Raw genomic sequence first — 17394 nt, 5'->3', positions numbered from 1 at the left:
TTTGACAGGATTTTACCTAATAGCAATTAATTTTACTCCCACCAAAGACGTAGAATTCTTTCAATTAAGTTATCACATCCTCTGTTTCTACTGCAGTTAATGAGAATTGATTATAAACTCTCAAAATGCTTACGCATGCATCATGTTTTATTGCAGCTGATAATAATAAAAATTGATTTAATTATCAGCAGACTTTGCCATGAGTGGTTGTTAATAGGCTATATGCTTATTTTTAATGTGAGCAAACACTATGATTTAGAAACAAATTATAACTACCTCTTTCTACATGGAAAATCCCCGTACCAAGTAGAGTCATGTAGGGTGAGAGTCACCAGTTTGGGGCTGGTTAGCTGTTTTGGGAGATGCAGATTTTTGTCTTTGAGCAGAGATGAAACAAGTACATTCTTGAATGTTATTTATGCAGCCTGAGAGTGATGAATGTCAGATGGTAAAAATGTTCTCTGATGATGTCTGCTCACTGATTCCAGCTAACACCATGTGCAGGGACATCTACATGATTTCATAAAAGCAGTGCACAATTTGTGGCTTAAAATAAATTCTTGCAAATGAAAATCAGTGCACTTGAAAGCTACTATGATTTGTAGTGATTTTAGGTATTTAAGTTTTCAAATAATGACCCCTAAAACCTTCATTAAATGTGCTTGAAAAGCAATAAACTGATGAAGACTGCCCCAGTAGCCTCTTCTGTCAGTATTTGAGCACCTTCTAAATTTCTCCTGCTGCCAGCAGAAATTACCATCCACAAAAATCACAGCTGGTGATAAGGGATCGTTAATCAGATTCTGAGCCCATCTGCCGAGGAGGCACAGGACAGGGACTTGCTCAAGCTGCCTGGGCTGCTGTGAGCAGCAGGGCTGGCTCTGTCCTGCTCCCAGCAGCCTGCCTGCTCGCTCTGCTCTTGCTTTCAACCCCTTTTGCAAGTTTGTTCCAAGGGCTGTTCCAAGTGAGGAGTGTCCCTGGTGGCACAGCAGAGTTCCAGAAGGATGCCACATGTCGTTACTCCTGGGTAGGAGGAGGTGAAGGCTCATGAGGTGCTGGAGATTTACAACTTTTTCTTTTCTGTTTGCTCCTGGTTGCCCTTTGTGTTCCCCTTTAAAATGGTAATGAGGCCAAGCCAGTCCTCTATGAAACTGGAAAGGTACCAGAGCTCTGGGGACTCTTGGGTTTGCTGTAAATTACACTTTATTAAGGGTGTTGCTTGCCAATAACCACAGACCCCATGTGGTTCACAGCAGTTCCTGAGGTTTTGCAGAACTGGCATTATGAACTGACTTTGGTCTCCAGCCTCTCAATGCCTTTGGGTTTTGAGCTAAAATGCCCTCTGCAGGAACCTTAAGTGTCTTAGTATTTTTTCCTTCTTTTTCATAGAAGGTGTCAGGATCTTATGCAACTTTTCAGGACACACAAGTGCTGCTCTTGGTAGAGAGTGAGGACTGTTGACTCTGGCAGATGCCTCAGCAGACCTTGAACTCCCTGTGGTATTTTTCAGTCTATTTGGAGCCTGGGAGCTCTGCCCAGCTGCCCCCCAGCCACATCGAGGGAGAGCCCAGGCATGGCTCCATGGTGTGCTCTGCCCAGGGCACCTTTATCAGGCTGCCACAGCAGACAGTGCTGGAAATCTTGCAGTTTAGGGGCATTTGTTCCTTTAAGAACTTGGTGAATTGTGACATGGAATACTTGATGCTGTTTGTGCAGGGAAGCCCCTCTGGGTCTGCTGCAGAGCTCTCTTTTCTGGCTCTCCCTACATCCCTGTGATGCTCAGTCCCACCACAAAACTTCTGCTATGGGTACCTGGGGATTTCAAAGTTATTTGTCTTGATTATCATAATTTCTGCTCCATGGCCCATCTGCTTTCACCTTGGGGACTCATGAATGGGCCTCTCTCTTTCCTCTCTCTAGAGCTTCTGTTTGGCAGCTGTTAGAACATCTGTCTTTCCCTGCAAGGCTCTCCCTACTACAGGGAGCTCTTCAGGCAATTTCCTTGGGATCTCCCTGCTCTATTCTGCTGCAAGATCTCTCCTTCTGCCCAGCTCTTCCTCTGGAACTGCAACACAAAAACTTCCAGTGCTTTCCTCTGCATGAAGGGTAACTCCATGTAAGTTGTTCACTAAAACCAAGATGCTACTGAATTAAGAATACAGACCCTTGATGTAGAAGGTCTTAAAAGAAACACTTAATGCTGGGTGTTGTAACAACCACCCCCGTGGTTTGAGGGTGGGAAGCATGAACAATTTCTGCATATATTTCTGAAGAACAGATGAGTTGGCTTTGTTGCCTTCTTGCCTCAAAAAGGGGTTGCTTCCTTTCTTGGCCTGTGTCAGTGAGATTCTGCAGAGATGGAGACAGATGATTCACAGCTGGGACCGGAGGTAACCTGGAGAGGCAGCAGAAGAAAGGGGTGGAGTGCTCCTGTCCTGGGCTGCTCAGCCAAGTGGGATTTGCAGCAAAGGAAAATAAACAGGTAGATGTCAACACAGCATCACTGCAAGTGGGAGTTGCACAAGAAGAAGGGTGTAAGCACAACCAAAGGTCTCCCGGTCCAGCGTGGGTGGAATGTTCTGCACCTGCCTCTCTGCTCCTGAAAGGCTCTGTCCTAAGGGAAAAGTTCCTGCTTCCTGGTGGAAAAAGCTTTGCTGGGTCACTCTCTGTGAAGCAGGCACCTCACTGGTAGGGTTACAGCATGGATCTTCCTCATGCACAGGGCAAGAGGCCAGAGCTGAGCTCTGTGTGCCTCAGCTGAAACAGGGGACAGCAGACACGTGCTGTAGCTGCAGTGTTTTCGAAATCCAAATCCCTTCTCTAGATCCTCGACAGGTGTTTGCTCTTCTGTCCCTTTACTCTGTCTCCTATTGCAAACTACTTCCCAAATTTAATAGCTTGGTTGGAAGAGAATTACTTTGCTCTTGACAGAACATGCTGAGTCAATCCACTTTAACTGCAGATTTGGTTTGCAAATAATATCTCCTTTCCGATAGGGTTCAGGTGTCATCGCTGTGGACATTGGCAGGAGTTTGCTTGACCATGACAGCTTTTACAGAGCCTGGCAATTAAGTTGTCAGGAATCATTTTCCACTGCCAGGAAGCATTAATGGATCCTGGCCTTGTCTGGAATAAGCCCTGGGAGATGGATATGGTAATCGGGATGAGAAGGGGTCCTTGTAGCCAAGGTCTGCATCGATCCAAAGGTCTGGAGTCCTGGACACTTGGTGGAACTGAGATAAGGGAAAGGTCAGGAAACACAGGGCAGAACATCAGGGGGAAGGAATGAAAATGAGGAACATGAACAGGGAGACCATCCCTCGTGTTCCTAACAGAGCAGGAAATGTTGGCATTTGGAGAGGTTTTAGTTTTGCAGATGCACACTGCAAAGTACTAATATTAGCAGAGCTCCTGGATATGAAAGCAAATATTTTTCCACTAGGTAATCCCTGAAATTGTGTTGTTGTGGATTTGCTTTTCAAGTGAGAAAGATGTTGGAAATTTCCTTCTCTTAGAAAATAAAACTGTGATGATTCAACACAAGCTCACTCTGTTTAAATTGTGTCAAAAAATAGATCTGCAAGCAAGGATTTCGATTACCAAATACAGAATTTGAAAAATGATAAGTTAGTGAGAGATTTGGAGAATTTAGGATTCCCATCTGAGAAGTCTACAATTGAGATTAATCCAAAGAATTGCCAAAAATCTGCTTACATAAAGGACAAAACAGCATTCAAGGCCAATGTAAGTTCCATTACCTGAATAGTGGGCAAGCCTTGAGGAGATATTTGAAGAAAACTGAAGATATAAAGCGTAAAGAGATAACGTACACAGTGAATTTTCAGGAAGCAAACCATGCGTGGGCTAATACCAATCTTTGCAAAGTTGGCTGACTTCCTAGGTAAAGGAAGTACAGTACATCTAGTCTGTGCAGACATTAAAGGCATTTGGCCTGCTGCCCTGGGGGATGGTGTCACTTAGGCTCAGCAAGGTGGGTCAGGCACTGGCCATGGGGAGGTGGTAGCAGATGAGCAGAAGGTGCCATGATAGTTTTTGGTGAACAGCAAAAAAAAGATGGATTTTTAGGACCAAACTTAGTATTTTTTGCTCCTTGCTCTATTACAGGAAAAGTTGGCACGTACAGCAGAGCACTGCTGAGTTTTTTAAACATGAGAAGAGCAGGATTCCTCCCGCAGAGCACAGGGTGACCTTCTGGGCTCAAATTGCCTGGGCTCAAACTGGGCTGAAATACAGCGGTGAAGAGTACAAAACCACCCTCTGAGGTTAAATAACGGGGGGTTTGGCTATCAGTTGGCTGCTCAGTTGAAAATTATAGCTGAGGACAAAGTCCTAACTGCATTTAGGTAGGCACAGGGGAGATGTGAGCCTGGGATATGCTGCAGCCCAGGCTGGGCAGAGCGTGCGGGAGCAGAGGGGTCGTGGCACGGTCCCCACTCACCTCGAGGCACACGAAATCCCCTTCCTGGCACACAGCCTTGTATCAATCATTAGCCAGACATCCAGAGCTGGGTAAACACGTTTTTGGCTTTGAGTGGTGATGACAGGCTGGGAGCATTACCTAATGAGGTGGGACCACTTGATAGCGTGGTGTGCTATATATTCCTGCTCCTCCCTGCAATCTTCCTCTCCCGCACAGAGAGCAGGCAGGCTGCACTGGAGGGGTGTCCCTGGCTGCCATGAAGGTGACAGGACTTTTGGTGAGGGCAGCTCTTGCCCTTTGCTGCTGCTTGGGTGAGTATTCACTGGGGTGCTGCAAAGATCGAACTGGTGGAGTCAGAGCTGAGTTTTCATTTCAGTAAAAGCCTTTGGGTCTTGCAACATGGAAGAGAGCCTTGTTCCATGAAGAAATAACCTTCCTGAGAGAGCACAGCAAGGAAATTAGGTTTCAAGATTGAGGTTTCAGCAAACACCATACAGCTGTTATCTTCTTGGTTTGTAGGAGTAGTTCTAGTGCAGGGTAGGGGCTTGCACGTGGCAGTCCTGTGTATAAAGGCAAAATAAAACTGTAGAAATGGCATTATTACCCATGTGAGCAATATAGATGCAAACTTTAACCTCTAGGTTGAAGAGTAAACTCCCATTGCACTGGGAGTTTACTGTGCTGCTCCTGGTAACTGAGAATGATGTATTTGGAGATGGACAGTGCTGGTGGTGATAATTATCTTAAACATGCATATCCAAACTTTTGAAAGTCAAACATAAAAGTCTCTTAGGAGAGATTAAAATCCAAGAGTATAGAATTGAAAGTACTTGTATCACTCACCAGTAACATTTCAAGGGTGGATAAATATATGTGCTCTCACAAGGTTTATATCCCCTCAGAAATACAATAAAACTGTATTTAGTAACGTTTAATACATCCTAGAGCTATTTACTGGAATAATGTAAAACTCCACATTTTCCTAAACAAAATATGTGAGTGTTGACTAATCACTGAATTAACTTGTTTCATGAAAATATTTGCATATGTGTTCTCTGCATATTAATAATTTGGGGTGTTTTTTCTGTCTCCATTTTTTTCTTTCAGGTACTGCCTTTGGAGTTCAGGTGAGCTACACATCTATTTATTACGTTCTGTTCAGGCTTCTGGTAAAGTAGAAGCAGTATGTAGCTACCCAGTGAGCACATGGGTTAAATCTAATGAAATCTTTGCAGTTAAAATAATATTTCCCAGTGCATGGTTGAACGACATTTCCAATTTCACGAGAAAGTAAAAGATCCCCATTTTTTGCAATATTTTCGGTTCATTAAATAAAATGAAAAAACAAGAAGTAATTGTACACTCTTATTATATTAACTCTTAGACATAATTTAGTTACTCTCAGCCAAAGGCAGTAGCTTGCCTCCTTGTGAGGAAAACTGTCTTAGGATGACACGCTCGAAAACATCAAACACCGTGACTCTGATAATTGCTTCCATACAGCAAGGCGCAAAGAATTCCTTGCATAAATGCCTATACCTATATCACAGAGAGAAAACCAGCAGGGCCTGAGCTGTGGATTTGTCTGCAGGTTCCTCCCACGCAGCTAGGAGCCTCCCAGAACTCTCTGGAGTGCAGCACGATCTGAAAGGATCCGCTGCAGAGCCGAGGGGCTCCCAATTACCACTGCCTTCATTAGGCACTGTCTCACCCACAGCCATCCTACCTCCCTGGACCCTGGCAGAAGTACATAATCAGAAATTTCTGTAGGGAAGATTCCCTCCTCCTGATTGCCTGAGCAGCTTCCCAATAATGGCTCTAGTTTGCCTCCCAGCAGCAGCTGCAGGCGGGATGGTGGTGGGAGGATGCTGGGGGGTTTCATTCCAAAACTGAGGCTGATTCTGAGCTGCTTCCACAGCTTGACTGCAGCCAGTACTCCAGTGGCATTACCAAGGATGGGAGGTCCTGGGTGGCTTGCCCAAGGGACTTGAAACCAGTGTGTGGCACCGATGGCAACACATACAGCAATGACTGTGGGATCTGCCTCTACAACGCGTGAGTCTGGCTGCGAACCCCACAGAACCCCACAGGGGCAGGGGTGGCAGCTTTGTACCCCAGGGATGAGGAGCATGGGCCTTTGCAGCTGGTGACAACAGCACCAGCCTTGAGGTGATGCTGTTCCTTGATCCCTGACACAGCTCTGCTTTCTTCCAGGGAGCACAGCGCCAGCGTGGAGAAGGAGCACGATGGAGAATGCGACCCAAAACCTGTTGTGGTAAGACAAAGTCTGTAATGGGGACAACTCAAACACCATGCAGAAGTGGAACAGGATGTGCCCAGCTGGTCTGCATGGCCCAAAATAAAATCCGGTGATAACTAAAGCTGAGAGGGTTTTTATAGGTTATCTGATACCATCTCTCTGTTATTTTCCACTTCAGACTTTAAACCTGTCTAATTGGGAATAAAATAAAAATAGTACATTGGCTGAAGGCTGGATCTCACCACCTGGATACCTATGGATCCTATGAAGGATCTCACAAAACCCAAATCACAGCCCTTCTTAATATCCCATTTGTTTTTTTTTTCCATTGGGAGAGAATTCCAACAGAATTTCTGGTTTCTACTTTTGATAGTGAAATTTTATGCTGGATTTGTCCCCAAAGGCTGAGGGAGAGTGAGAAGACTATGTAAGAGTGTTATATCATTATATAAAAAAAAAAGTGTTTTGGTTTTTTTCCCCCCCTCTCTATTCCTGCTATTTTTACAGGTTGATTGCAATAATTACCGTAGCGCTGTAGTAGATGATCATGTTGTGGTAGCTTGCCCAAGGATAATGAAACCAGTCTGTGGCTCAGACAGCTTCACTTATGACAATGACTGTGGGATCTGTGCCTACAATGCGTAAGTTGCGTGCATGGAATGTCCTTCTGGATAATCAGCAAGTTGAGGCTCTCAGAAGCACCTCTGTAAAATAGCAGTTTTAAGGCAGGTGTCTCTGTAGGTCTCCTTGCTTCTGGCTTCTCATGATTCTTCAGCCAACTTGAGTTTTCTTCCCCATTTTTGTGTCTGTGCTCATTAAGGGAATCACAAAAAGAAGCAGAGCAGAGACATGAGCAGATCAAAGTGTTGCTTGTAACACCTAATTGCTCCTAACACTTAATTCCCATGGGAGATGGGAATATCTGTACTGTTAGCAGCTGCCATCTGCAGGGCACATTCAGAGAATTCAGGCAGTTGTAATGTCCCACATGGAGAGTGGGACCCTGCTTTGCTGTCCCAGTGGCCGCAGGGTCATGGGGAAAATTATTCTCAATGCTCCCTAACCAAAGCTTTTCTTCCTTTCAGAGAGCATGACACCAACGTTACCAAAATGCATGAAGGACCCTGCAAGGAATCTGTTGCTGTGAGTGCAATATAAGTCAAAAATCCATCTCTTAGGGCTGCTAATAAAATCCTGAGGACCTCACAGATTTTACTAGGAAGCTGCAAGAGGTCCATAGGCCAAGGCGTTCGAGGGTCTCAGTCCATTATTTGCTTTTCTGCATAGTGGGAGTGGATTTGGCATCCTCTCTGCTCCAGAGAGAAGGTCACCCCATGCTTACCACACCAAACTGAGGAAAGAGGAAGGAGATGGATATGAGATGAGGAGCTGACTTGTGTCCCCAGGAGGAGGTGGAGGGACAGAAGATTTCTCTTGCCAACATGCTGTGCAGGTTGGCAGTTTCCTCTCTGGAGACCACAAGTGTTTCCACCCTCAGCAGCAGGGATTCAAAACTCCCATGCTGGTTGTATTCACAGATGTAGTGAGACTTATAAGAGCCCTAACCATAAATATTTATAGAGCATAGATTATTGTATCTTTGTCTGAGGCCAACAGAAGGAGACGCTTCAGAAGGAGAAGCTCCTGTATTTCAGCACTAAAATTCTGGGATGTAGGAAGTCCATTCTCCAGCAGATAGATAACCATTCTTTCCTATCCTTTCAAATCCTGTACTGAACTACAGGGAATCTGATGTGAGAAGTGATCACAGAGTTGGAAAAATGTGGAGAAAACCAAGACGAACTGAAACAGTATTATTCAGATTCACAGTTGTTGAAAAATGTTTCTTACTAAATACAAGTTTTGGTTTTTTTTTAATGAGACGAAAACTTTGTACATGTTCTTGTGCCTGAAGGATCTCTTCTGCAAGATAGTCCTTATTCTTGACTCCTGGATAGTCCTTAATCTTGACTTCAGAAGTGTAATTTCTCATTGGAAATTCAGTTTCAGTGTAACAGAGCTTTGTCCTGTTACAGAAACAGTTGAGCGTGAAATACAGAACAAAAAGATTTTGAATCAACTTTCCTTGCAAAGCAAGGGCGCCTCCAGAGCGATCTGTCTTTATTTTGCCAGGTTGACTGCAGCAGGTACCGAACACAAACCGCCAAAGATGGAAAAAGCTTGGTATTCTGTCCGAGGGACCTGAACCCAGTTTGTGGCACGGATGGCACCACCTACGACAACGAGTGCGCGATCTGCGCCCTCAACGCGTGAGTGCCCTGCCCTGAGTGCTCCTCCTGGGTGCCCAGCACTGCTGGGCAGTCTTGAGAACTGTCCTGCTGCATTTCTGCTCCTGCCTATTTCTTCAAGTCTCTTAGAAATGGGATGGTTTTGGGTTTGCCTTGAGTTTTTCTGGTGCCTTCTGAGTGCTCATGAAGAGTCATAAGGCATCTCCTTGGATGAGTCTGTGGGCTGGACAGAGGAAGGAACAATTCAGAACATTGCTTTAAATTGCACGTTATGAGAAGGTGGGATGGGCTTGGTAATGAGTGAATTAGCAATTCTGAACATTTTATAGAGAGTCTGAAGCCATGGTTTGCTTCATTTTTGCACATGACTTTGACCAAGAGGTTAAGCATTTGTTTTGTCTCCCTCTTCCAGGGAGAAAAGGACCCATGTTGGCAAAAGGCACAGTGGACAATGCAGAGAGAAGACTGATGAGGTAAGTGTTCAATATAAGGTTTACTCCTCTTAGCTGCATCAACTGAAGGGTTCCCTGAGGCAGCATCTACTCTGAAAGTGAGCTGGCCTGAGCTCTGGCTTTCTCCACCTGTCTATTAAGTCTTGTCAGCTCCTTGTGTGTTGAGGATGCTGCCAAATCCCACCTATCCTGAGGCAGGTGTCCTCTGGGCCCTCCTTGCCCAGCAGCTCTGGCAGATGGGCTGGATGAGAGCTATGCACAGAGTTCTCATGATGAATTCACACCTACAGCAGCCTTTGGGATGGGGACATATTCTGAAAGCACACCTGAAGTTTTGATTGGAATGTATCAGCTGCTGTGTAGGACATACTAACACACAAATGTGGAAGTCCTTCAGTTTGGGCTTTGATCTTCCTTTGACGATGCCCTTCAAATGCAAAGTCCAATTTCTTTCACTGCACAATTAAAAAGGGGCCAGGTTTTATTTTTCTTTTTTCTTCTCTGACATATCTTGTAGTTGGGACTGACCAAGGTGCTTAAGCCAGGGATTTGGCACTTTACACACAGTGCAGTTCCCCTGTGTGAGAGGGTTCAGGCAGAGCTGACTCAGCCTGGTTTAGTAAGAACTGAGTTGTAGCACTAGTGCTGTTAGAGACATGGCAGGAGATTATTATGGTTTTTTTTTTTTTTAAATTGGAGAACAAGAACCTAACCTTTGATGCTGCTGCTTTTTTGTAGCTTGACTGCAGTAAATTCCCAGCCAGAAAGGTGAAGGGTGGCAAAGACCTGGTGCGGTGCCCCAGGATCCTGCACCCGGTGTGTGGCACAGACGGGTTCACTTATGACAACGACTGCAGCATCTGTGCCCACAACGTGTGAGTATTGCACACAGGACTCTCTTCTGGACAGGCAAGCCAGGGTTAGTGCTCCAGATGGCTTTTCTTTTGGTACTAACATATCTGTGCTCCTCTGGAGCCCTTGTTGCCTGGATTTTGGTCCCTGATATTCTTTTTGCTCCTTGGGGGAGTGTGGGAGAGCCAGCTCTCAACCTGAGCACTCTGTGAGGGCTGGGATATTTAGGCAGGAGAGAGTGGATGGGACTGAGGTATTTGGGCAGAAGAAAGAGTGAATGGAGCTGTTGTATAGCGCACAATGAGGAGACCTGACTGGTCTGTTACCACTTAGAATGACACTTTCTAATGATGGGGAGAAACGGATTCATCAGACAAGCAGGTGCCTCCTTTATCATATGTATTGGTTATGGGTTTGGTTTGGTTTCTGAGGCACCTGGGTGTCCCAGGGCTCAGGTGGTGAATGTGCTGACCCCAATCTCTCCCTTTCAGACAACATGGGACTGATGTTAAGAAAAGCCACGATGGAAGGTGCAAGGAGGAAAGCACTCCTGTAAGTGTTCTTTTAGCTGTTAAATAAGCACCATCCAGTCTCTCTGCAGTCTCCAGAAAGACCCTGGCTGGTCTCAGTGCACCCAGGGATGGTGCACAGGGCTCATGCTGATGCTGTGCTTCTCCTCAGCTGCTCACAGCTGACAGTGTGCTGTACAGGAGGGAAAGAGAGGATGAGAACAGGCCAGGACTTCAGAAACAAAATGTCCCAGTACTGCCAATCTCTGAACAGAAATCATCAGAGGCAGCCCAAGATCCATGCAGCCCATTTTAGCACAGTAGGAGAAGAGGCAGAAAGCTGTGTTAGATGTCTGTGTATTTATTCAGTGCTAGGATTTCCATTGCACTAGAGAGGCAGGTTAAAAAAATCCTTGTATTCTGGTCAGCCAGGACAAATCTGCTCTCAGGTATGTGTACAGAAATAGCTTTATTATCCTGCACAGTAACAATATGGGCTGATAATATCTCAACCCATTTATTCTGCTTATGCAGAGCAGCTCTGAAGCACCAAAAATAATTTCATGCATCCTGAGGGACTGCAATATATTTTCTGTGGAAAAGGCACGTTAAAATGTGGTCTTTTCTTTAATTTGTTCTTGGACCACATGGGAAATATGGATAATAAGAGACAGTGCATTGGGGAGGCTGTGCAAAATGACAGTGAAGTGTCAGTGATGCTTAGTTAATGTAGAGTGATTTCCAATATATGTTTGTCTATTGATCCTCAAGTATTTAAACCATTAGATTTTATATATTGTAGATATTTTTGCAACAGAAGCTGGTGAAACAGTTCCTGCTGCTCTTGGAAATGCTGAAACAAAATCTTGGATATAGTAAACTATCCCAAGCTGCACTCAGTGTCAAACACTTTAAATCAAGTTCCTCAGGCTGAGTTAGGGTATGTTTAGTTTAGAAATCAGGGGGAAAAAATCTTCAGTGAAAGTCTTGTCAGTAATTGGAACAGGCTGACCAGAGAATTGGTGGAATTCCTTGGACTTGTTCAAAGGGCATGTGGATGTGGAACTTGGACATATGTTGAACATGAGGTTCTGGATTAATGGTTGGGCTTGATGATTTTAGAGGTCTTTTCCAATCTTTATGATTTTGTGAATGCTGGATTTAAAACTTGTGTATGTTCTGCTCTAGCAGAATAATCTATTTTACCAGCTGTTCCCTCTGCTAGCAGAAGCCACCAAACTACAATTACATATTTAATTTCTAATGCAAGTCTAAACTTTAAAAACCCTCTGATTTCCCCTGACAAAGACCTCTAAAATCAAGAGGATCAGAGTGGGCAGACTGTCACCCTATTCTTCTAAGTTCTTCTAAGCCTTCTGATTTTTACATTTTTGTAATGGAGTTTCTCGTGCACTTTTCATGTAAATAATGATTGTTTTGCATTCTTTTCTGGAGGAAGAGAGAAGTGATGGACTGCTAGTTTAACCAGTGTGGTTGGAGAGGTGGCAATTTCTTCCTCCAATCCATGGTCACTTGTGAAGTTCTATAAATATCAGAGTTCAGAAATAAGCTGTCCCTTTTTTACCTTAGACATCTCAGTGTGTGCGTGTCATTCATTTAGTGTTGTGCTGTGACAGGCAGACTGCAGAGGGGACTCTGACCCCAGAAGTGACCATGGTTGCTGTTTTACCTGCCCAGGTTGACTGCAGCACGTACCTGAGCGGGACCAAATCCGGAGAGGCCATCGGAGCCTGTCCCTTCATCCTGCGCGAGATCTGCGGCACAGACGGCGTCACCTACAGCAACGACTGTGCCCTGTGTGCCCACAACATGTGAGCCCTGCAGGCCGCCCCCCGAGAGCCACACAGGGGTATTTGCTGAGCATTCTTAACTCTGCTTTCTCTTCCAGCGAATATGGAACCCAGGTTGCCAAGAAGCACGATGGAAGGTGCATAGAGGAACCTGCCCAGGTAAGCGGCGCCTGAAGGACAGGAAGAGGTTGAGCAGGTGCCAACTGCACAACCTGAGCAAATGCTGGGTGGTTTGGGGGGTGTAGCCTCCACGGGGGTCACACTTGTGCTGCCCTTCCTTCTGTGGGTGAATATCACCCTCCCATGAGCAGGAACATTGTGCACTTCCTGCACACAGTCAGGGAAAGAAAGAGGAGAGGACAGGTGAGGACTGAGTTACGAGACAGGGAGATGATAAATGGTTAAAGGCTTTACACAGAGAATCCTTTTCCCACAGCACTCAGTCATAGCTGCTGCAGGAACTTAGCAGAATGTTTTGGCAATATGGGCAGGGGATGCAGAGGGCCCAGGGCTCTCTCAATGCTTGTGTTTTACAAAAGGATGTTTTGCAAAGATTAGAAAATTGCCTGTGTTTTGAATGCTGATACCTAAGGTATCAGGGGATTCAAACCCACCTCTGGTTTTTGGTTTGGTGTAGGTTGGTTTGTTTTTGTTTTGGTTTTTTTTTTGGTAAATGCAATGTAGTCTAATATATACCAACATGAATCATGTAAAAATACCAGATTAGCTATATTTGGCCAGCTCTAAACCATTTACTCACACTGGGGAATAGAAGAACAAAGTCACCTCATTAGCATGTGTTTGAAAGAGTCAACATCCCGAGTCAGATATTTCATTTCTATACAAACAAACTATGAAATGTCATTTCTTTGTTTCCCGAGTACGCCCTGTGCTCAGGCCGGTTGAGATACATAAATCAGGAATGAGGAGTTCACACTGGAGAAACTGGGAGTGCTAAAACACAAGGCCAGCTCCTCAGCTGACGTAAATCAGCTTCCACTGCTGTCAGTCCTGCTGGCAGCTCTCAACACTGGGAACCATCCCATTGCAACAAAAGACCTGTCAGCACATCTCCCCTCCATTCTTGTGGGCCTTGAAAAACACCTTGGTCACAGCCAGCCCCCTTGCAGGAAGTGCATAAATCGTGCCATTTTGATTTACAGATTATTTCTGAGCTGCCTTTTGTAATATCCTGGTGGGTTCAGTAAGGTATAGGGGCATAGAGATAAATGCAGGGCTCAATGAGTAATGTCTACCTTCCAACCTTGATTCAGTCTTCTCCAGGGAAGGCAGTGAAAGGAAATTGCTAGTTTTCCGTGAAGAACGAGTTAATATATAACCACAATTTGTCATCTGGCAGAGGCATAAGCAGGGGGGATGAGCTGGGGGCTCCCTGGCACAGAGCAGAGCCGTGGCAGAGCCTTTGCTGTCCTTGTTTTCCCCAGCTGAACTGCAGCCAGTTCCGCAGAACCACGCTGAAGGATGGCAGGGAGCTGATGGCCTGCACCATGATCTACGACCCCGTGTGTGGCACTGACGGCGTCACCTACGCCAGCGAGTGCACCCTGTGTGCCCACAACATGTGAGTGCTCCTTTCCTTCCTGTGTGCCCACAACATGTGAGTGCTCCTTTCCTTCCTGTGTGCCCACAACATGTGAGTGCTCCTTTCCTTCCTGTGTGCCCACAACATGTGAGTGCTCCTTCCCTTCCTGTGTGCCCACAACATGTGAGTGCTCCTCTTCCTCCCTGTTTGGCTCTTTGGGAGCTGGGTAATCTGCAAGGGCTCTCTCTGAAACCTTGTGCTGCAGGGATTCTGTCTGTCTGTCCCCGTTTTCCTGCTTGCCTTGCTCAGTGTTTGACACGGGTGTTCAACCCCACAGAGGGGTGCACCAAGGGGGGACAGTGTCTGGTCTGTGAGGGCAGGTTTTTGTTAGTGCTGAGCTGGGGGATCTGGAAATGTCTGTGACTCCATGGGAGTGAGGTTTGTTCCTGCTCTCTGGCTGTCACAGGAAAGGCTGTGGTTAATAACAATCTCTCCTTCCTCTAGGGAGCATCGGACCAACCTTGGCAAGAGAAAGAACGGACCCTGTGAAGAGGATATTACAAGGGTGAGTGGGAAAGGATGGAAATGAAGAATGAAATTCAGTGTCTGTTACACTCCTGGGGGACTGTCTTCTGCTCTGGGCTACAAATCAGGAGGTGGTGCTGTGCACACCTGAGGAGATCCCTTGGGAATTTCACACTGCTCATAAAACAGCCAGCATCCATCCCACTGCTCTGCAATAGAGCAAGAGATGTGGCAGTGAGCAGAAACAGTACAAGATCACATCTGCCATCAGGAGGACACTTGGAGTTGGTTATGATGATGTTACAGCCAGTTTCATTTCTCAGTGGAGTGTCATTCCTTCTGCTGGGAGGGGGGTCACAATTTGCTCTCAGGCAGAGGGACTCAATCCCCACCTTCTGTGTGCAGGCCCTTTGCAAGGACTTCAAAGCAGTCTCTCCTGTGTGCACCATGGAATACATGCCCCACTGTGGCTCTGATGGCAAAACCTACAGCAACAGATGTGCTTTCTGCAACGCCTACCTGTACGTATAGGAGTGAAACCTTTCCTTTCCTGATCAATTCCTGCACCTGTGTGAATGCAGGGCTGCCTCATCATGCCTTCTGTCTAACTGCTTGGGGCATATACTGGACATTTACAGGTTTTTTGCATTGTAAGGGAAATGAGAAGGGCCCATTTCTGTGATCTGTACCTGGCCTCCTGTTTGTTAGCTTTAAAAATATTTTATTGATTTTCAGCAGCACTCAATCTGTTCCACAAGCTCACAAGGGTGTGTGGAAATTACTTCACCAAACCAAGTGGATTGTACCAAATGAATGAAACCATTCATCTTTCCTTAAATGAAGATAATGGAAGGGGATATTTGGGGTTTTAAGGCTGTTCTTTATCTACAGTCAACCCTAAGCCAATGCTTGGGCCAGTGAAATGAGGAAAGGGGCATCAGCCATGTCTAATTCTCCTCTCTCCTTTTCTCACCAGGGAAAGCAGGACAACTCTCAACATCATGAGCTTGGCTGAATGCTAAGTCTGTGCTGGACTTCAGCCCAGGAAGACAAACTCCTTTCCACGTGTCTTCCCATGGGCTGACCTTCCCTAGTAACATCCCTTTGGTCTGCCTTGTTTCCTTAGCTCCTGAAGCACTGTTCAATAAACTGACTTGGCAACATTCCTCTGTCTCAATGCCACATCTCTTCCCTTCTGCCTCATCTCTTCCCTGTCATGGTTCTTCAGTTGGTGGATGTCTGTTTTTCTATTGATGTTCTCCCCTGCCAACCAACGTGGATAGAATTTTCTGTCCATGTGTCAGTGCCAGCCCTGCTCTGGTGAGGATCTGGGCTCCCCTTGGAGCTCTCAGTCCTTTCCTTACTCCTCAGAGTGTTCTTGTCAGTGTTAATCTTCTCAAACCTTGATATCTCTGTGTGACCTGACCACAGAGTCCCTCTACAGTCAGTGCAAGGGGGCCTTTACCTCCAGAGCAAGGTCCACCTCCTCCACGGGGACATGCCAAGGATGTAGGTGGTGATTTGTTCTTGAGGAGAGCACTTTTTCCTTGGGGTAGAAAGGGAAATTGGCTGCCTGGGCAAGAGGTGCCCTGTCCTTGTTCCTGCTGCCTGTGGAGCCTGTTCCATGGCAGAGACAGCAGCTGCTCCCAGGATAGAGGATCCCAGCTTGTCTCCACTGAATTTGTCCACAAGGTCAAGTAGAGTTTAAGGATGTAATCTACAGGAGGGGAATCTTGAGCTCCATTCAGGTCACAGGCAGCAGAAGTGTCCACTCATAAGATATCTTAATTTATTAATGCAACAGAATATCTCCAGGACAGGTGGGCAGTGATCACCCCTGGGGTGGGGGATAGCCCTGGTGCATCACTGAGCTCCTTTTTAAAGTCATTTGGAAAGGAAAAAGGTGCAGAGGTTCACTTGTGACCAGTTTTAACCAAGTGTATAACAAGTCGTAGGAAAAAAATTCTGCCTGATTGTCATTTTGCCTACTTTTTTGAGGCCAAGTTGCTCAGGACCTGGTGATATAATTATTGTCATTGTGGTGGTCTGTATGGGTGGCAGGGAGGCAGGGGGACCTTGAGGCTGCCCTTCTTCTCTTGGCTGTGCCATTGCCTCCACACGAGGTCACCAAAGCTATTGCAAGTCTAATATTTCAGGGATTCTTCTGGACTGCAGTTGGTGCCTCCCTGATTCAATGTCCCATTGTAGTTCACCAGAGAATAACACAATTATTTGGATCAGTTTGGAAAGTCACTCTTTGAATTGTCAGGCTAGAAGAATAGGCTGAAGGCAAATGTTCCTGATTTGGAGGTATTGGGGGTATTGTACCAGGGAATGAGGCCACAGTACCTCTGTGCCATTAGTGTCCATTTTCAGGATGATTTGTAACTAACAATGGCCTATTGTGCTTCTCTTGGGTCCGTGTCCTAAAGCAAACGTTCTTTTGGTTTATATAACCTTTTTGCCATTTTCTGCTCAGGTGTTTTTGCAGAACATGCTGTTTTACTCTTGTTTAAGTGTTACTTGGTTATCCTTTGGGATAAGACCTGGATAATTTTTTCTTCTTGTGGACTTTGGCAGCCTTTCACTTGGACTGTGCTCTGACCGCTGGCTTTTGCAAGCCTTTGCAGTAAAGCTGTCAAGAGCCAGCTCAATGGCATTATCTTGGCACGGCCAAAGCCTCCTCTGTGGGGCTCATTGTCTGGTGACACCAAAGGCAAACAAGAATTCAAGGAGGCACGAAGTTGAGATT

General features: G+C 45.8%; 1 protein-coding gene across 1 annotated transcript; it reads left to right on the top strand.

The window, feature by feature from the left end:
• Window positions 1-4650: 4650 nt before the first annotated feature.
• On the top strand, window positions 4651-15779 carry LOC115908595 (ovoinhibitor-like). The gene is made up of 16 exons (XM_030957314.1): window positions 4651-4752; window positions 5549-5568; window positions 6360-6496; window positions 6656-6716; window positions 7209-7342; window positions 7787-7844; window positions 8835-8971; window positions 9363-9423; window positions 10141-10277; window positions 10746-10806; window positions 12462-12595; window positions 12673-12733; window positions 14020-14156; window positions 14622-14682; window positions 15048-15163; window positions 15619-15779. The coding sequence occupies exons 1-16, from the start codon at window positions 4698-4700 to the stop codon at window positions 15662-15664; spliced, it is 1416 nt and encodes a 471-aa protein (XP_030813174.1). The 5' UTR covers window positions 4651-4697; the 3' UTR covers window positions 15665-15779.
• Window positions 15780-17394: the final 1615 nt, after the last annotated feature.

Source organism: Camarhynchus parvulus, chromosome 13, assembly GCF_901933205.1.
Source record: "Camarhynchus parvulus chromosome 13, STF_HiC, whole genome shotgun sequence".
Lineage (NCBI taxonomy): Eukaryota > Metazoa > Chordata > Aves > Passeriformes > Thraupidae > Camarhynchus > Camarhynchus parvulus.
The sequence above is the reverse complement of the archived record's forward strand: the minus strand, read 5'-3'. Positions and strand labels throughout refer to the sequence as shown.